This window comes from Calypte anna, chromosome 5 (assembly GCF_003957555.1).
Source record: "Calypte anna isolate BGI_N300 chromosome 5, bCalAnn1_v1.p, whole genome shotgun sequence".
NCBI classification, from domain to species: Eukaryota; Metazoa; Chordata; class Aves; order Apodiformes; family Trochilidae; genus Calypte; species Calypte anna.
This window is the reverse complement of record NC_044250.1, coordinates 1,845,667-1,866,449: the sequence shown is the minus strand read 5'-3', so window position 1 is coordinate 1,866,449 and position 20,783 is coordinate 1,845,667. Positions and strand designations below refer to the sequence as shown.

The window sequence follows — 20,783 nt, the reverse complement described above, 5'->3', positions numbered from 1 at the left end:
GTCACACTGCGTTTTGTAACTCTTTATCTTGCTCCAAATAAAAGTGAAGAGTGTCCACACTCGTGATGTGTTCATCTTTCAGCCTGGAGTACGTGTAGAGTCTTACACAAATAATGTTCAGCACTTGAGGTGGTGACAATAGAATATGCAAGAGATCCTGCACGTTCCTGCATGTGTTTTCTTCAATATTCATGCCAAAAAATTCCAAGTTACTCCATAGCTGCCTGAAAGGACAAAAAAAAAAAAACCCAAAACCAAACCAAACCCCTTCCTATTGCCCTATATGCAGACTTGTAAATGTAGAAACAACCTGACAAGGAGTTAATAAAAATATGAAGTTAGATTCTGGTCTACAAGGAGCTGGAGAACACAGAGCCAGGATCAAGCTGGAGCGGGCAAATATGGGATGTCAGCAATCATGAGTCTCACTGGGAACCCCCACTGTGGGTGCCAGTATCCACCAAACCACTGTTTTTCCTTAGAAGAATGAAATTTGGGAACCCTAAGCTAATTGTCCTCCATGTGCAGGGTATTTCATGGCTGCATTTATTTAGCATCCCATCCTGTAATGTCCCTCAATATTGCATTGCAATAAAAAGCCTCAACAAAGCCCTTTCCCAGTCTGAAAGCAGAAGCTGTCAATATTATCCAGGTCATCAACCACATTTCAGACTTCCATGGAAAAGCCCAGCTGGGTAGTAAAAGCCTTGGTCGTGCTCATCCAGAGAAACTATTGAGAAATCAGTCAAGGTGAATTTACACCATCCTGAGTGTTCTGCAACAACCACCTACACACTGCCAAATCCCATGCTGGATGGGTCTGGCAGCTTGTACATGTGCACAGTGATTCTGCATCATGGCTTTTGTGACCAGGAGAACCCCTGCATGGGTTCCTGACACAGTTTCCCAGATTTCCAGAAAGCCAGGAGGTGACTGCTGAGCTGGTACTTATGGCATTGAACTTTTGAGCCTGTTTCACATAATGTTTGCATTTGTTTTGCTAATTTTCCACTGGAGATAAAACTAGCACAGCCCAGAGTGAGCCAGAAGAAAACATCTAGGACTAAGATACACTGAAGCATCTTGTTTCTAAAAAAAATTATCTTGTGTTCCAGAGAAATCCTCAGTAGTTTTGTCATCCATGATGGCCCCAGTGGTGGCTTTTGGTAACCACCTTTTCCATTAGAAGTAAATTTTGCGTGGAGCCACATGCTGAGAGAACCCCCTCCAAACAAGGCTCCTGGGCAAGACTTGCTGCAGAACAGCTGCTTTGCAACCTGTACAGTCTCACCCAGGTGTGAGACAGACAGTTATGGGTTGTACATGTCTCCAGGGGCAGATGGCAACAGTACAGAGAGTTTGGGAAGCGTGACCTTGGAGGGAAACATCTCCAATTACAGCTGCACTTAGCCATGTGGGCAGCCCTGAGGCTCCTGCCCTGCCTTGGTGGCCCTGTAGCCCTGCTGGACCACCTGGGCTTGCTGGTGGGCTTGAGGATGCTCAGAGCTTTGGCAGGGAGGTGACCACAGCCATCTGTCAGCAGACAGAGCCTCAGCTCCTCCATGGATTTCCTGGATCCTCATTCAAGACTCTCCTCTGTGACTGTGAAGTGGCTCCTGCCAAACACAGCAAGGAAATTGAAAGCATTGTAATTGTTTTCTCTCCTGCACAAAACTTAATTGGGAATCAGTAACTCACTCCAAAACATCTCCTCCATCTTTTCAAGAGACAGCAGCTTCTGCAGGCTGCAAAATGTTGAAGAAATCTTTTGGAGAAAGAAAGAAACAAACAATCTAGGAATTGCTTGTTAAGAAGATTCAGACACCAGGTCAAGTCAGGAGGACAAAGGGACCAGGTTTTCCTCTTTTTAATAGATCTTCTGAATTAATGAGGCACCACACTGTACCTCAGCTGCATCTCCAGGTACTTTCAGGAATGGGAAGAGAAACTAAGAAGAGTTTTGTAGGCCACAAAATCCAGTTTGCAATGGAGACCCTCTCCTCGTCACTGCCCTGAGGGACTTGGGTTGCTCAGGTATTCAAAGTCTTGATTTAACTTGGTTTTTATCTTTAATTCAGACATCAGCAGGAAGTTAATAAATGGGAGTTTGGGTTTTTTCCCTCTGTGAAAGCAATCCTGACAATTCGTGCAAAATGAGGGAAAAACTCCTGTGAAATATTACCACTTGGTTGGTTAATATTTCCCTTTTACCCTTTCCTCCTCATTTTAGATTGCATTTTATGGGTACACAATAAAAGACCAAAGCAGATGCCATGTTAATTATAATGAGGTGTAAAATTAAGTTCTGTAATAAGCACTATGAACCTCCTCCTCTAAACCTCCCCACGGAACAAGCTGCATTGAGACACTGAACTATATACATATATATATATATATATATATATATTTTAGGCTTCTGAGTAAACTAAACCCCTTGCAGAGCAGATGCTGGAAGGCTGCAGGATGAAGCTGTGGAACCTGACACCATTTGCAGTTGCTATTCTGATGAGACCTCCTCAGACAAAACCTAAACACACCCCCAAATTCTTTTAAGAAGATCAATACTCAGCTCCTCCTGCTTAATATTGACATTTTGGTATCTTGTTTAACCTGCAATTCCTATGAAATAAATCCTCCAATTTCACAGAAGTCAGAATCCCAGGGGCCTTTTAAAATCAAAATTCTGCTGATGTGGAGCTATAAATCCTAAATTCAGCAGCTGTTCAGAAGCCTTTCCTCAAGCACACGGCTACCATGATCTATTTTGCCAAAAAAGAAGCAAGAACCAAGAGGATTCAAGCTAAAATTGTTCAATGCCTATAAGAAACCCCTTTTATTTTCCCACTTTGGGAAATGCCCAGCTGGGCTTGGTTTTGATCAGCCCAGTTAGTATTTTTGCAGCATTCTGTGCTCAGTGCAGAGCACCCACTGATGGCAGACACACTTCCAAACGCTCTGGTGAGCTGGAATTGTGCATCCACAGAAGAAAAGGTCTCCAAAAAGGGGTTTTGTCTTTTCACACATGGCTTGTGCAACACCCAGTAGGAACAACGTGGCATAAGCAAGGATTAAAACACCCACGGTGGTTCCACAACCTCCACACACACACCACCTTCCTTCTGGCCTTCCTTTGGGTCTTGGGCCACCTTCCAACTCCTGCAACATGTGAGGGATCCTGCAACAACTTGTCTGCTGCACTCTGACCATAAATCAGTTCTATGGCCTTCACCAGCTGCCTCCTGCCATCTCCTTCCTCAGGCACGTATTCCAGGGTATTTTCCTAGTAGTGCAGCACAGGCATTTTCACTCCATCCAACCCTCTCCGCAAGGACATCAGCCAGATTTTTCATTTCTAAGGTTGAAGAAGTTTTTTCTCTCCTTTCTCCTGCAAAGTTTAATGTTCTTTGATGTTTTAGTAATTCCTACAAGCAATTCCATGGACTTTTCCCTATTCTTTGCATCCTTGCATTTGCAGTAGAAAGCTCTGCCTAATGTTGACCTATTTCCACTGTCTTCATCCCTGTTTCCCATGGTGTGTCCTAGGATGGCAATGTCCTGGTCATTAAACATGACTGCACAGACCCCTTCATCCCTAATTAAGGCATCCTCAAAACCCTAAAAAACTGAGGAAGCATGGAGTAGGTGGATGGGTTTTTAAGTTCTTATGGCTGATCTTATGAGAAGTGCAACTTCTATCCATTTAAATCAAGGTAACCTGCTAGATCTCATTTTAATTCTGAGACTAAAGCATCCATCAGGTGGTCAGCTCTCCCAGTATGGTTAAAAGGATGGTTAATTCTACAGCAAAATGATTAATTCTTTGGCAAGTTCCTCATTGACAGGTCCAACAGGCTGTAGTACACCACAGCTCCAGTTACTCCACTACAAAAATCTGGAACAAATTAAGACACAAGAGAATCCTGGTGAATCCTATTGCTCTGCTATTACTTGGGCAATTTTGCAAGTTCTTTTTTATTTTCAGAAAATAAATAATACTTCCACATGTTCTGCCTCTGGTCTTGCAACTGATGACACAAAGTTTAGGAATCTCTCCTGGGCCATCCCTGCCTTGACATGTTCTGCCTGGCAGCAGTTCTGGGTGGTGACTGTTTTTGTTAAAGCAATGTTGTTGCTCTCTCAGAAGTTTTCTTCAAGAATTAGGAGATGTCTACAAGACACAGACAATAACATGAGCCAGCTCCTTAAAATGTCTGCTCTAGAATCTGAATTAGACTCCAGCAGGCATTTCCCTCTTATTTATTCCTCTGGAACTTTGAGATATTTGCTCAAGACAGAAATATTTGTACCTTTCTAGTTTCAAAGGAAATTCCATGTTTCTGGTCTTCCTCTTGGATAAGGGAAGAAAAGAGAATAAACTAAAGAGAATCTCAAAATGACCAAGACACAACCTGAGCTCACTGGCAGCATCTTCATTCATTTTTCCTTTTACTTGGGCAACATTGAGCTCTTTGTAGAACATCTACTGGAGGTGTCAGGCACACACAAGCCTGATGTTTAGTGACTAAAATTGCACTCTTAGATGGTATTTTATTTTTTTAGATGTCTTTTCAGCTGATTTTCCTGCTTCTGCTCACAGGACCCAACTGTTCTGCCTGAAGAACACCACCAGAACCAGCCTTTCATACAGACACCATTGGTGGATTAGTTTTTATTGCTGTTTCAAAACTTTGTATAAATTCCTCTCCCTTGTCTGAACACTCAATACCAGTCTCTGTAGCAGATGTAAATCACACAGAAACCAGGTTCCTGCCAATGAACTCTCTTCCAGTTAATGTAATCCTGCTCCTTTCCCCACCCATGAGCAGTGTTGCATTAATACATTACTTTCCTACACCTGACCTATTAGGAAACTTTTTTATACTCCTTATAAAAGAACCTATCCTGGGAACCAACAAATCATCCTGTTTCTGAGCAGCTCAGCTGCATCCATTATCTGTCCTGTATGGACCAAATCATCTTCTTTTCTCCTCCTTTTCTAAAGATGGAGAAAATTCCATAAACAGCACAGCTCATCTCTTCAGGAATTCACATAAAAGAAGGAAACACTTGCATGGGTTTGACAAGGACTGTAAATCCAGCTCATTCATCACATTAACAAATCAAAAGGGGTACAAGTCTGGAAGGGGAAAACTACAGCATCATCTTCTTCCAGTTGTCCCATCACCCTTGACTGTTCTAACATAACCCAGCTAGTTTTAAGATCCCAGCTACCCTATTACTGAATATGTTCCTCCCTGATTTGGAAAAAAAAATTATTCTGGGCTGGAGCCACCTCTTTGTGTAATATTTCACTTGAATGGATAATCTCCAAAACCTTCCAAACCTCAGAGTGTGGTTTTTAAGACCTCATGTTTGATACATCTGTTCTCCTTAGAACATTTTTGAGGGCTTCAGCCTTCCCCAACATCCAAATCCCATGAGGATGAAAACTACCAGGTCTCACCTTAGGTGTAAACACTCTGTCTTTATCCCTAGAGAAGCTGTGCTACAGTGCTGAGGTTTTTAAACAGTTTTCCTGTTCATTAAATCCCTCTTTACACCAAGTAATACTTTGTGGCTTATCTTGCCACAACTCTGGCAGAAGAAAAACCTCTAAGTACAGGAGATGTGAACACAACAAACAAACAAACAACAGAATAAATGTGAACAATTACTGAAAGCAGAGGATTAATTACTGTCTCCTACCTCATTATCAGACCCACTGGAGAGATCTTCAGAGAGAATTAATAATGTTGATTAAGCATAAAAAAACAATTAAATTTTAAGCACACCTTTCACTTTCTAGTTTTTAGGCTAAAATAAAATTAAGACCCTAAAGCAAAAGGCCCCACAAGCTCCTCCTGCTTACAGGCAAATGTTATTTTAACACACTCTTACCTCTTACAGAGGGTGAGATGAGGATATCAACTCTGCTTAGGGAGTTTTAGGAGTTCCAGTCTCATACCAGCCAAAAGTTGCTTTGAGCTGTGCATTAATTTCATAGCTACTTCCTTTAGGTGAAGAGGATGCTAGAATAGCAAGAGTGGAGCTTTGAACATTGCTGCTTCAGCTCCCAGTGGGGTTGGGATGTTCTCCTGCACTCCTGGTGCCTGACTGCCACCCTGTGGCTACTTCGAGGTTCGGGTTCTGTGGTTTCACTGGGAAGCCAAAGGGATTCCACTAAACAGCAAATTTGGGGCAGGTGGAGTTGTTCCAGAACAGCTGGAACTGGTTGGAGCTAATCCACTTGTCCAGCTTTCTCTGTACTCACAAAGAGCTCCAAATCCTCCCTGGGGGTCTGGAGGTCCTGATGGAGCTGAGATGATAAATATCTCTCCTGGCTGGATAATCAGGCTCATGGTCAACACTCAAAGGCCAGAGGGAACTCCAAGCTGATTCTCTGTTGAATTCAAGTCCTCACAGAGCAGCTCTTGACTTCATAAAACACACTTACCTTGCTACACACAAAGTAACACAACTTCCAGAAGTCAGGGGCAGTTCATTTTTCCCTTTCCTCCTCCTTCTGGAGGAAGAATTGGTGTAGAGTTTCATTTCAGAAGGGTTCATCTTGGTTAAATTGTTTTTACTGAGGACCTCACACCAGCCCATTTCCTTCCTCTGAGATACAAATGCTGAGGTTTATGACAATTCTGTCTCTGCAGCTGTGGACAGGTCTCTGTTCCACGTTTTAGAGAGTGCAGACTCCTGTGCACACACATATTTAACTCTGATGACAGCAATAATCAATAAAATAAGATAAGAAATTTTATTATCAGACTTCCCTCCATCAGCAGTTCTAATGAAAGGGAAAGAAATGGAGCAGGAAAAAAAAACAAGGTATAAGAGTAAGTAAGGGCCCATTTCCTTTATGGTTTTTATCACCAGGTATCAATGATTATTTTATTATTTCCATTACAATTTTATCCTGTGTTTAACAACACTTTTGGCCTGAGAAGATGAGCTTCTTCCATTCCCTCACAAGAAAAAAAAAAGCACCATGAATTCCTCAAAATCAACCCATCCCTTCTGGAAACTTAAGCCACCTGTCACAGGTGACAGGGTGATGGAGCCATGAGTGCTACATCCTGGTTTGGCACCTGTAATATTGGGGTGTCTCCTGACACCAGGAGATGCACATCCCAAGAAAACTTCTACATCCCCTCTTGAGGTGTGTTTTGAAGGCACATCATCCAGCAGAGAATGACCAGCAATGTGTTGGCTGATGTCTCCCTTCTTAATGCTTTTATACCTTCATTAAACTTGTCTGCAGCTTGGACAGGAACATCTCCTGCTTGATGGTCCACAAGTCCTGAGTTCTTTCCACTTAATTAAACACTCAAAAAAAGAGTGAAGCTTGAGGTGACCACAGACCTTGGCTGTGCCATACTTCCATCTCCTCTGACTTCCAGCACCAGGCTCAGTAACACTCAGAAGTTTGACACTGTGGTAACCACTTGCAGAGACCCCACGGGAGGTCACCAGTGGGCAAATAATCCAGAGGCCTTCAGCACAGAAGAGATGTGGATGGCAGCATTCCCAGAATCTGGAATACTGAGCTGTCACATCCACATGCCTGGGGAATAACCTGCATTTTCCTGTTCTCTGCCTCTGTTAGGGCTCTAAATCTATCTTTTTCCTCATGATTATTCCTACAGAACTGCTGCCTGCACCTTCTCCACCTCACCTACCTACACACAAACGAGTTTGAGCTGTCAGGCCCTCCCCACTGCCCCTTGGTTTGGGCATTTTTCTTGCCATTGTTAATTACACACAGGTATTTTAAAATACCACACACAGAGTCCTTATTGCTTCCTCATTCCAGTAGCTCCCACATTCCTTGAGTTCACAGTGTCTCAGCTTTCTCACTGTGGTCATTCTGACAGCCACCACACAAAGATCTATGTTAGATGAGAGATTTCCCTCCTCTATACTCAGCAAACCAAGAGTCAGCAGCCAGAAAGGAATCTGCTCCAGGTCCTAAAGCTGTGTCCAGCTTGGTGGAACATAAGCTCCTCCATTCAGCTTTTCCTCCCTCTCTCAGCACCAGAGAAGAAGAATGAAAGAAGCACAAGAACTATGAACACATCTTAAAAAAAAAAAAAAAGAAAATCATATTAATCACATTCAGCAATGGAATTAAGCAGTGCCACCTCCCCACCTCTGGCTTAGCCAGCTCTCTTCTCCTCTGTTCAGTATCTTCTTGGAGTTATCTTCTTGGAGTTCACCACAGAAGGCAAAGAGGGTGGGGAATTCCTCTGGAAGGACCCAACTGCTTCTTATGTATGCAGATAGGCATCAAGCCAGAGCTGCCCTGAATCTTTCAAAGAGCTGCCAAGAGAGAACCACATTTCCTTAGAAGCAAGATAATGAAACACAGAACAGAGCCCTGTGGGAAGAATTCCCCTCTATAAATTAAGGAAATGAGGTTGTAGAATCACAGAATGGGTTCAGTTGGAAAGGGCCTTTAAGGATCATTTACTCCAACCCTCCTGCAATGAGCAGGGAAATCTTCCAACTAAATCTTGGCATCCTACTGACCTCTGGCTCCTCAGAGCTGAAGAAAAGAAGCTCTCCATTGGGTTGTTTCTACTGACACCTTCTGTCACTACTGAAATGAGCACCATAGCTGAACAGCTTTCCATCCCTTTCATAATAATCTGGACTACAGAGCTCTCCACAGAATTTCTGTCATCCAAGCTGGCTGCCTCTCTCCTTCCCACATCTCTTCTTCACTCCATACTGCTGGAAAACCCTTCACCCAGGGAAGGCAGTGGGTTGATACTTACTACACTATGTCTGCAAAGGCAGTGAGCAATGACTTGCACTGGTACTCTATTCCATGTTTGGCACACAGGGACTTCACCAAAGGAGCCACCTTCCAGTAGTTGTGTCGAGGCATTGTAGGGAAAAGGCTGTGGGAAAAGGACATGGTGATTCAATGGAATTCATCATCACCCCAGAGAACTTCTGTACCTAAGCCTGGGAAGTGTCCCAACCTCCCCTGGCACCATCAGTGCCCTGGAGTGGTCCAGCTCATGTCCCTTCAGTCAGCATTTGTCCTAACATTACATTGGTAATTCTCACTCCTGTGCCATGCTACTCAGATCTCAAGTGGCTTTGGTGCTCAGCTGTGCTCCAAAAAGTTTTGTGGAGTTCCCATTCCATCCCAATATAAAGAGCACAATATTTACAAGATCTTTAGATCTTGTGTTAGCTGAGAGACAAGGAGCTTGTAGGCTCTTCAGACCTACTGTAAACAGCACTCCCTGAAATTCCCCCACGTGCTTCAACTCACTGGTGCTCGATTTGGAAGTTCAGATGTCCACTAAACCAGTCATTGAAAAAGGACTGATGAACATTACAGGTTGCCTGGAGCTGAGAGAAAAAGCAGTAATATTTAAGTGTTGTTGTAGGAATTCCCCCTCTCTTAAATCTGTCAAACACAAGAGTAAGCAGCTGCAAGTTCCTCATCATTGTGTGCCTGCTGGCTGAACACAGCAAACCCAAGAGCTTCCCTCCAGGCCACAGAGGACAGACTTGACTTCCCCAGTGATACAAGTCATTAATAACCATGATTTTCACCTCTCTCACTTAAAAACCTGTGTTATGGCTTCAGAACTGAAATAAGAGCACTTGAAACCAGCATCTTTCATGCATGGGAAGTTCTCTACCTGAAGAGCATTGTAGCATCTCTAATTATTTTCCTTGAGGCATCTGTGCTCAGCACCTGAAGCCTCCATCCCACCTCTGCACCTTCCTGCTTTGCACTCATGTCCCACAGTGAGGATAAACTGGTTCCATTCTCCTCTCAGTTGCCATCACAACTGCAATCAGCTCTCCTCTCTTGGGCATGGTGTACCCAGAACTGTAACTTCTCACCTTCCAAGACCCAAGTCTCAAGAAAGAAGATCTTACCTGGGTAGAGAACCAGTCCACATTCTGATCATAATCAATGTGCATTGGGATGTGATTCATTTGTGTGATCCAGACAAACCAGTTGCTCTCTATAAACCTGTGGGTACAAGCACACAAACCCATCACTGATCTCACACCTAGGCACTAATAAGTCACTAGAACACACCTGCATGCATACAACCCAGTTGTTTGCTTGACAAAATGAACCCCAGGAACCCCAAACATCTGATCAACACTTTCTGAAGACACAGGCCTGACAGACAACCACCTCTGCCTTGCTGAAGGGCATCAGGGGACAGAAGAATAGGGAGATGATAGAAAGACAATCAGAAGGCTGGGGAAAAAAGGAAAAAAAAAGAAAGAAAAGAAAAAATGAAAAGAGAAAAAAGAGAAAAAGAAGAAGAGAGAAGAAGAGAGAAGAAGAGAGAAGAAGAGAGAAGAAGAGAGAAGAAGAGAGAAGAAGAGAGAAGAAGAGAGAAGAAGAGAGAAGAAGAGAGAAGAAAAGAGAAGAAAAGAGAAGAAAAAAAAGAAAAAAGAAAAGAAAGGAAAGAGAAAGGGAAAGGGAAAGGGAAAGGGAAAGGGAAAAGGGAAAAGGGAAAGGGAAAAGGGAAAAGGGAAAAGGGAAAAGGGAAAGGGAAAAGGGAAAAGGAAAAGGAAAGGAAAAGGAAAAGGAAAAGGAAAAGGAAAAAGGAAAAGGAAAAGGAAAAGGAAAGGAAAAGGAAAAGGAAAAGGAAAAGGAAAAGGAAAAGGAAAAGGAAAAGGAAAAGGAAAAAGAAAAGCTGACATGAAGGATTGATAGAAACTGAGTAGAGAAAATGGAGGCATTGTAAGTTGGATGCTACCTGACTAAGAGATGAAGGCCCAGGATACCCTTCAGCCCCAGCAAGGGCAAGTAGGTGAGGAAGAATCGGATGTAGAAGGTCAACATCCAGGCCAGGTCCTGCAGGACAGGGAACAGATAAAACTTCATTAAGAGGAGGAATTCCTGGCTTCTGAATTTACCATCCACACCATGTTGCACTCTCTTTACAACCTCCTATAACCTGCTGATGGATCTCTCCTCCCCAGCCCCATCACAAAGCAATCTGACATGCTGCTGCCTCTCCCCAGCCATTCCTGTGCTTGGGAATTATCCTGGCCTTACACACCCAGCACAGAGGAAGCACTAGAAGAGACATGGTCTAAAGCATCACATTTTCCTCTGGATTTAAAGAGAAAGCAGTCAGAAACCTACCCAATAAAAAGAATGAAGAGCATTCTTCAAATGAATGAAATTCATTCAAATTCAAAGAAATGTTTCCCTCCATCTTCCCATTTTTTGTTCCTCTTCACTTTTCTTGCAATCTCTTATTTCCCCATTTTTCTCCTGACTGTTCCATCTTCTCCTTTTTTGTTCCTCTTCACTTTTCTTGCTATCTCTTACTTCCCCATTTTCTCCTGACTGTTCCATCTCCCAGGCAAGAATAAACCAGCCAAGATGCCTTGTCTCTTACCCCCACATCTCAGAGAAGAGTTTTTTAAGAAGTTTTTATTGCATTGGTTTGGGAAAAACACACAAAAAAACTATCCAGAATGACTAATTCTACCTCAAACTAGACTCTCATGCTACCTGAAGGACAAATCCTGTATCAACATCAACTCTGAAGGAGGAGGAGTGCTTCCAGACATTCACACACCCTGGACCAAGGTAGAAGATCAGGGAACTTTCCCAAAATCCCCCCAAAACCCACCCCCCTTGCCACAGAGATACCCAGCTCAGAGCTGCTCCTCTGTAAAAGTCACCCCTGGCAAAGTGGAGCTGACTTACCACCCACTGTTTCCTCTGCACCACAAAGTAGAAAACGTACCACTGGAAGTAAAGAGGCACCAGAGCTGGGGGACCAACTAGAGTGGGGAAACAGATTGCAGAGACATGAACTGGACCCTCCCATCCCAGGGAGGTAAAGTGGAAAGGGAAGGGAATGAGTGTCCACAACAGTGCAAAAGGACAGGGCTACTCACTGATGAAGAAGTACTTGTGCTGGTGGTTGTAAGGCATGAATTTCTTCTTTTGTACCCCCAGCTGTTAAAAGAAGCAAATTACCTAAGCTGTGAAGACATCTGGGCTTTCAGAGATGCACACCAAGATACTTTCAACCTTTGACAGAGAAGTCCTATCAAACCCTGCCAGCACCCAGCATGCCATGGGCTTCACCATCCCCCTGGAACTTCAGTCTGTGAGGACTATGAGGAGTTTCCATCCCTGCCTTGGATGCTCAAGAGGCTGGGTAGTCCCTCACACCACAAACAGCAACACGCACTGGAAGCTCTTCCCCTACAGAGGGCACAGCTGTCTTAAAACTAAAACCTCTATGAGGCTGTTTCATTTTTTTTTTTGAGTTTTCACTGTACAAATGTAACAGATCACATCACTGACTTCCTTGAGGAATTCCATTTTATGTCCAAACCAACTCTGAACAGCAGCTCTCCCTTAATTTCAATGCCAAAAATAAACTGCAACATTAAATATATGGAAGCTAGTGACACATCAGGACCTTTTTCCTTCTCCCATGAATGCCAAGCTGAGACTTCTCTACATCCCTGAATTACAGTGACAAAACCAAGTGGTCAATGGTCTCCAAGGCCTTTCCAGCTTGCCAAATTTGAGCTCTAATGCTGTAACCTCCCAGCCTTTATCAGGACTCACCTCTACAGAGAGTGTTTTTCCCAAGGCAAAAAACAAGGGGTGCATGTTCACATCAGGGTCTTTCCTGAAGCAGTTGGGTTTAGCGTGGTGCTGGAAGTGGAGGTGATTCCACCAGCTGGCTGGTGCTCCCTGCAGGAAGGGATGAGAAGAGAGTGTTGTAAAGAAGTTGTATTTTCTGCCCTTACTCCACCCTCCCCTCCCCAGTAATTCCATGCATTTTATTTCTTATTATCCTGCAGACCATCTCAGCACTGCATGCCCACCTTCAGATGGCCGATCACGAACTTGTGCACCAAGTGGTTCCATCTGGATTTGCTAAAGACTGAAAGGTGTCCAAAATCATGCTGGAGCCAGCCAGCCTGGGCCTGGAATTAAAAATAAAACAACCAAAACCAGTGGTGCTGGGGAAAAAAAAGGAAAAGGCAGGAGTCTCCATGTCAGAAAAGGGCTTTCACTGCTTCCACTTCCCATGCTCCTCACAACATAACCCTGGATAGCAAAAGCATTTCCACAACTAAAACCCAGTCTAAACACTTCTACAATATACCACTGGAGTGCAGACTTTGCCTGTTGACATCTACTCCCAGATTGCTGTTTTCATGAGGAAGGAAAAAAGAAAAATCATGGAGGTGAAAAAAAAATAATTAAAAAAAAAATCATGGAGCTCAGAAACAGCATTTATTCCCTTACAAAACTGCACTGAAACCAGCAACAAAGTCTCCTTTAAGGAGCAGTTTGCTGCTGCCTCCTCAGAGTACTTGTAATTCCAAGGGGATCAGCTGGCCACAGGAGAAATAGCTGGGGCTTTGAGAACTGCTCTGCCCTCTCCTCTAACTCGATGCAAGTTCCCATGGGAACCTGGTGGCTTGGCCCCTGCACAGTGCCTTGGATTTCTGGCACCAGACACCTCCAAAGCAGAGCATGGCTTTCATTGTATGAAGAAGGCTGGGAATAAGGAGAGCTTTGAGGAACTAAGGGAAGGAAAAAGCAGGGCAAAGCCTGCTTGACCAAAGAAGCATGTCCTGTCACTGTGGTTTTACCCCTTCCCTGGAAGAAGCAGAATTTTGGGAAGTCCACAAAGCTTAAATTTCTCTTGTACTTCTGGCAATGAGCACCTAAGTCTTGAAGGGGTTTGGGGGCTTCTTTCTCTCCTACTTGCTTACCTGAACAGTTCCCAGAAGCACTGCAGAGAAGAGAAAAGGCAGAGTGGATGCTCCAAAATACCAGATGGTGAGCCAGGCTGCAACATCCAGCACCAGGATGTGACAGAGATAAAGCATGAAAAAGGTGCAGCTGGGGTTGAAAAGCCCCATCTTCTCCACAGTGGCACGGAGCTCACGGAAATCTTCTACCAGCTTTTTCTGTGGGGAGAACCAAGAGATTCCCTGAGATCCCCTGATCAGAAAATGTCTCAGGAACTCAGAAAGGAGCTCAGTTTCCCCACTTGAGGAGCTACTGTGGCAATGGGGAAAAGCTGAGGGTCCCCTGGAGAGAAATCTTCATTCAGCCTACTAATAATGACATGAAAAGGAAGCTCCAGCCCAGCACAGTGATTCCAGGAGATATTATCATTTTCTGGACAGGAAATTCTGGCTGCCAATAAGAGAAGTTAAATAGCACAATTTCAACCCAAAAAACAAGTTTTTATACTTACATTCTTGCTGGGCTCAAAGCTGGGTTGATCTGGTGCCAGCTCCCCAATCAAGAGTGGGCTCATGTACTTTCTCACTAGTGTCTTGTCAAGATGAAAAGCTATGAAAGGATCCTGAAACACAGATACAGGAACAGGATGAAGAAAAAATATTCTTCAGGTGGCAGCAAAAGAAATGTATTTCATGATAGCCTGCACACAGCAGAAAACAACCCAACTAACTGAGCTGGCTGAGCCAGACTTTATTGCCATAGATCTTACTTCATTCTTCACACCACAAATGACCAGCTGAAGCTGAATTCTCCGTGTCATTTTTTATCTAGATGCTGTTAAGTGTAAGTCACTAAGGCATACAGGCTCACTCCCCTCTTACTTCTAATCTGAATCTGAAAATTTAATATCCTGTTGACAAGATATATCACCTGAATCACCTGTCTCTATTTTCCTTTCCCTTCCCTTTTATTTGTCCTCAGGCCCCATATCCTGAAATAAAAGTCTGACTAGGGAGAAGGGCAAGATGTTCACACGAAAAAATGGATCAGCTGTTTAGAACTGGGAAAAACACTGGGACAAGCAGGGCACAGGCAGGTGATGGCAGCTTCAGGTGATCCTCACCAACCTCTCAAAAGCCCCACATTGTTCCAGACACACTTCCTTGGCAGTCCCCAGTGCCTACCCAGTGCCACATCTTCCTAGAATACTTTTGCTTCCTTACTACCTGCCTCCTGGTCCCCATTTGGTTCCCCTCCATGTTTCTAAAGAGTCCACACCATTCAAAAGAAAAGGGTTAAAAAACCTGGCTTATGTTGCCAGCTCTGGGTCTGTCCTACTTCAGATGTAGCAACCCCTCAGCTCAGGCTGACATGAATACAGGAGGCAAAAAAAAAAGAGGGGTACAAGAATTTGTATTTTTCCCCCACTGGAAGAGGGGAAAAAAAATAGGGAGGAGCATGTGGGCAGATCAGAGGATGGTACCACATGTTTTGGACCAATCCTTTCCAAGCAGGCTGTAAAACCTGGCAGTGCAATCCCAACTGGAGGTTAAAGGACTGCTGGTTCCACCTTCTAGAAATCAGAACACTCCAGTGGCATTCAGCAAACTAAGTCTTCTTCCTTTAATTTCTTGTTGTTCTGCTTTTAAGGAGCCTGATTCTTTACATTTCCTGGGCCAAAAACACTAGGGAAAAAAAATAAATTGGAATTTATTTGGCTCAGGTTCCTGAGTGATCAGCAATTCCATTGCACCCAGCAGTGACACAGATGAAGAATGCAGTTGGCTGCAATGTGACCATCAAACTGTGCTTAGCCCTCTGTGCTGGCCACTGTCACCCACCCCACAAACAGGGCTTCAAAAGTACACCCTCAACTCCTGAAGGATGTGTAAATTCAGGTATTATCTTTGGCTTTAAATTACAGGACTACGACGAAGTGAAGGAAAGCACAAGGTCTCAAGTTTCATCCTTTCTGCTCTGGAATAAAACTGAATTGAAACCCAGTCCATCAGAACCACTCTTGAGGTAGTTTTAGCATCCCTTAGGTCTAAATATATCTGGAGGAATGCATCTGATTTTGTGAAAGACATAAGGGAGGAAATACCCTGACAAAATCAACCCACCCCTTAATTCAAGCTACATTTACTCAGCTTTGTACTAATCATTGGCAGCTAAACATAAATTATTATATTTTTTAAGACAAAAAGACGAATACCAGTGATATTCTGCACTTGTACCATCTCTTGGAAAGGCTGTGCTGGGTTTTTAAAGTTAAGAGGAGGCTGAGTGCCTGCACATCCTCGCAAAAAATGAAGTCTGTACACACACCATCAGCACCAGCAATCCCTGGGGTTGTTTTGCTCCAGCCCACGGGTGTGTAAACCAAGAGACTTCTTATTTACTGCCTGCGTGCAAAAACTACTTGCTTTTCCCCCTGATTTACTCCCGGCTGCGAACACCCCTATTGGTGCCCATTTTGGGCGATTTCCTCCGGAAATGTCACATTGTCAGCACATTCCCCCCCCGTAAAACCCCGGAATAAATGCCATTCACTCCGCATCCTTGCGCTGCCCAGCTGCCAACACCCCGTGTGTGGACACCACAGCCCCCCGGCTGTCCCACTCCCACTGTCACGGTCCCCAGTGACCCCCGGCCACGCGGGCCACCCCTCCTCTCGCTGCCTGGCGTGGGGTGACTTTTGGTGCTCCCCACACCCTTCTGAGGGTAAGAACCTTTGAGGAGCCAGCCCTTCGCCTCTCACCGTGGCTTCCTGCCCGGCGTAGTGGCTGATAACCCGGGAGCCCCCCGGGTGCCTGCGGCAGAACTCGCTGATGTCGTACACCTTCCTCTCGATCACCAACCACCGCTCCTGAGGCGCCGGCCCCCGCCCGTTCCTCTGCCCGATCTCCTCCCAGGTGAAGCGTCGCAGAGACTTGACCCCCCGGGACTCCTCCATGCTTGGGCTCCGCTTTTGCCCGGTCCGGTTCGGTTCGGCTCCTCACGGACTCTTCCCCACCCGTGGTCCCCCCCCTCACACCCTCCCGCCCCGGAGCGCTCCTCCCCAACCTCCCTTGAACACCGTCCCGCTTGCCCGCCTCCCATTGGCTGCCCGCCCCAATCCTCCGACGCTCATTGGACGCCGCTCGCTTTGTGCCCGCCCCCCCCCGGGGAACCGCGCTGTGGCCGGGCCGGGAGCGCTGCCTGAGGGGGCGATGGCGGCTGAGGGGAACTCGGGCAGCGGGGACTCCGGGCAGTCCTCTGCCCTGCCAGGCCCTCCAAAGCCTGGGGTTTGGGAATGGGAAATTAGTGCCCTGGGTATAATAAGTGACAGGTTGTAAAATACCAGGCAGAGGATGCAAATTATACCTCATCACCTCGGGCTTGCTCAAAGGAGCAGCTTACAATGCCCATTCCTAAGGGTGTGGATGCTGAGGCTGTTGGAAAGCTTTCTCTTCTGCTCAGGGAATTGGGATAAATGTGGCTTTCCAGGGATTTTATGGTTGTATGAAGCTGGGAAGAAGGATGGGCAGGCTGAGAGGAACAGCAGCAGTGCAATGCAAGTGAGTGCCAGGTACCACCCTGAGGAGGTTCAAAAACGTGGGAAAAGGAGGAAAAATAGGCAGTGGTTATCCCAGAGGAGTTGGTAGTTGGGAAGGAGGGACACCGGTGATCACTGATCTATGTGAGGTGAAGACACAGCCCTGAAAATGTTACCGGGAGCCAAAGGATCTGGAGAAAGCAGAAAAGCCAAAGACCTGAGCCATGGTCAGAGGAAGGATGTGCAGGCTCTGCAGTGCAGTTCACACTTAGGCTGTTTCTTTTTAGGTGATTTTTGCAACCCATTTCTCCTCACTTCTGGGCTGAGGATGCCTTATCTTCCCTACCCTTGGTTTTGTTTGCCCTTTCCAGCAAATTTCTCCCACTCTTCCATCTCTCTTGCTGTTTCTCTGGCTACATTTGGCTGCTGCACATAAAAATCCTGGTTCCACATTCATCTCCCTTCTTGCTTTCCCTGGTACCAACACTTTTCCCCCTGAACTCTCATTACTGAGCCCAAATTTCTTTGTTTTCATTCACACCTTCCAATCTGACCTAGTTACAGCAATTCCAGTTGAGTGTAACCATAGAAACAGAGACCCACCAGACCACATCCCCTCTCCTGAACATCACCTGATTGCTACAGCACCTCTTTTGAGCTTGGAATTCTCTGCCTGCAAAACACTGCATTGAGCATCTTTTATTTCCCTTTCTTTATCAGTTCCACAGCATTGAGGAAGGCATCCCTGCTTCTACATATCTGCACTGTCACCCATGAAAGAAAAGCTTCTCTCCCCATCTCAGCAAAAATTAAATTGCTCTGGATGTTGGCCACTGACCACCTCACATCTTTTACCCATATTTAGCATCTTTTACCCATATTTAACCACCTAAATTAGCCTTTATATTCAGAAGGGTGCAGAAATGATTTCAAAGTCTATTTTTTTCTAATTCTTCTTATTATTGCACTAAGGAATAATTGTCTTAAATTTAGTTGGTATTTTCAGTGTGACTTTTCATTGTGAATGTGGGGGGGATCCTCATCTAATTTCTTTTTTTTCTATACACTATTTTTTAAAAAAGTGTATCTTCCTCCAAAATTAGACCTTTGGAAACTTGTTTTAAGGGGAAATAACAAAAACCAAAAAGCACCACTGAGCTTTAGTCTTGTTCCCCTCATATGCCTCCTCTGGTTTTAGCAGGACCAGAAGTTGTTAGCACATTATTAATTGATTACTCCAGACAAATTATACAATTACCTTCAAAGCTTCTTCTGGCATAAAATCTGTGGTTTTCTTTTCTCTTCAGCCCAGGAGAAGACACCATGGAGGCTGCTTGATTCATCCACCTCTAAGCAGGGAAGGTTTTCCTGTCCAGGTACAAGCTGCCAGTTGTCAGCAGAGGTTGGTTCTGCTGCTCTTGCCATACTCAGGGATTCAGGAGGTCTCGTGGAGGCTGGAATGAGATCATTGTAATGAAAACTGTTATAAAAAGCAGCTGCCACAATACACTCACTAGCATCCTGCACCCAGCTGGCTTTAACAGAGAGTCAGTCTTCACTGGAAGACCCAGATGACTGGGTTGGGTGTCACCAAAAATCAGAGAAAATATATTATGTTACTACCATGATTGGGCTGTAACATACTTTAAAATACCTAAATGACCTGGGTGATGAGGGATCACTAATTGTGGGACATCTCTGGGACCAAACAAGTAGTAACAGTGAATACCTGATTCTGTAACACCAGAAATATTCCCTTTTTTCCCTATCAATTGTTGCATTTTTGGGAATGAGCTGTAAGTGCTGAATAATTAGGACTAAATAAGTTAGCATTGCACCTGGAGCTATTTATACCCATAATAAATTTTTGGTTTTGCATAGGAAATGTCTTGGTTTGGCCTCTGTTAACTGCAGGGAGTATTTGCCCTGGTACTCTGCCCTAACAACTGACTGTAAAAATTTAAGTGCAAAAATTAGACATGAGAGAGGGAAAGAATGGACACATTGTACTGAGGACTACTGGGGGAAGATTATCATCTGGGAGGAGTTTGTATCTTGCCAGAAAAAACAAATCAGAATTCACTATAGATAAGGGGTGGGGTTGCTGAGATAAAAATGAGCATATTTTTTGTCCTCCAGAACTGAGAGTAGTGACTGAGGGAGTAAGGCAGTCATTGGTTTGATCTTTTCACATTTAAAGCAAAATCTGGTTGAAGAGAAAAGGATCTGATTAGAAAGGGAAAACACCAGTAGGATGGGCTTTTCATTACAAATTATTACAACTAAGATAAGGGGCAGCATGAAGAACAGAACATTTCTCTCCTTCTCAATGTCCTGAGGGGTCCTTGCAATGCCTGCTGCTTTCTATACCAACCAAGAGGGATTATGTACCCTGTTTCCTTGGCATCCAGACCAGTTTGTGCCCTGACCCTGATAATCCCACACGGCCAAGCCAAGATCCACAGAGGAATGTGAAATTCATGCCGTGGAAGAAGGCAACACAATGGGAATTGCTGTTTGGTTGTTGGTTGGTTGCCTGGTAAAGTTAAGTCAGCTCCCTCTGAAATAAACTCTCCCACTCTCCCATGACTGAAGTGTCACCAGAGCTCCTTTGAAAATGCTCATGGAGGTAAAATATCAAACACATCTTTGGTAATGCTAAATAGCATTAAAATCCATCAGCCTGATTAGCCAACTCCAGCAGCACATGGTCATGAGCCACATAACAGAGCCAAGAAAGCAAAACAACTGGTGCAATACAGAATAACTTTAAAAAAAATAATCAATATTACACTCTTCAATACACTTTTTTTCTGACTGAAGTAAGGAAAGAAGGAAAAGTTTGTGTCTGCCCCTAAAAGATGGAGGAGAAGTTGACTTTTGTTGTTAAAGTGATGCTGCAGTGACATCCCCACCACCCACTGGGTTCTCTCACCTTGGCACAGAGGCACCACGAGGTGATTCTCACCAGTAGAAAAGTGGTTTATGCTCTTCCATGTTGCTCTCTCTTGCTGTTTCCCATGTAGAGGTGGAAAAAATAGAGAACAGCAAGAAATTTTTAAGATCTTTTCTGTTGTCAGCTCTTCCAGGCTAATGGCACCATGCAAAAACAGCCCAGCCTGCTCTAAACTATGGGCAGATGCACATCAGCATCAGGACTGGAGGCATTTTTTGCTTTCATGGAAGGAGATGGGCATTTATCCCATGCATAAGCTCCCTCCTTCAACAACGTGATACAGTACCTGGCTGGAGAGCAAATATGCTTTGTGAATTAAAACATCTGAACCATAAGGTTCTTTGAACCAAAAGGTCCTTCCCTTGCTTTTCCAGACCAGGTCAGATCTATTAAGATGAAAAAAAAAATCTATTAATATGAGAAAAATAAAGGTCTGAGCTACTGGAAGGCAGTGTTGCTCCAGTCCTAAGATCTGACCATACAACAGTTTCTGTTCTGTAATTTAGGTCATGCAATCTGTACCCTAAACTGTTTGCATATGAAAT

The 20,783-nt window shown here is 44.4% G+C and overlaps 1 protein-coding gene across 2 annotated transcripts in view; it reads right to left on the bottom strand.

Annotated features, from left to right (window-relative positions):
• Positions 1-6,850: 6,850 nt before the first annotated feature.
• FADS1 (fatty acid desaturase 1) overlaps positions 6,851-20,783 on the bottom strand; it is a 23,784-nt gene continuing 9,851 nt past the window's right edge. The window contains exons 2-13 of one of the 2 annotated variants that reach the window (XM_030450970.1): positions 18,541-18,736; positions 14,256-14,366; positions 13,765-13,962; positions 12,865-12,966; positions 12,602-12,730; positions 11,917-11,977; positions 11,723-11,799; positions 10,758-10,855; positions 9,916-10,012; positions 9,296-9,375; positions 8,787-8,912; positions 6,851-8,328 (exon numbers count right to left, since the gene is read on the bottom strand). In XM_030450970.1, coding sequence (XP_030306830.1) covers positions 8,277-8,328; positions 8,787-8,912; positions 9,296-9,375; positions 9,916-10,012; positions 10,758-10,855; positions 11,723-11,799; positions 11,917-11,977; positions 12,602-12,730; positions 12,865-12,966; positions 13,765-13,962; positions 14,256-14,366; positions 18,541-18,561 — 1,152 coding nt within the window. In that variant the 5' untranslated portion in view covers positions 18,562-18,736 and the 3' untranslated portion in view covers positions 6,851-8,276. Of the gene's footprint in view, positions 8,329-8,786; positions 8,913-9,295; positions 9,376-9,915; positions 10,013-10,757; positions 10,856-11,722; positions 11,800-11,916; positions 11,978-12,601; positions 12,731-12,864; positions 12,967-13,764; positions 13,963-14,255; positions 14,367-16,505; positions 16,775-18,540; positions 18,737-20,783 lie in introns of those variants that run through there. The other variant, XM_030450969.1, reaches the window with a different exon arrangement.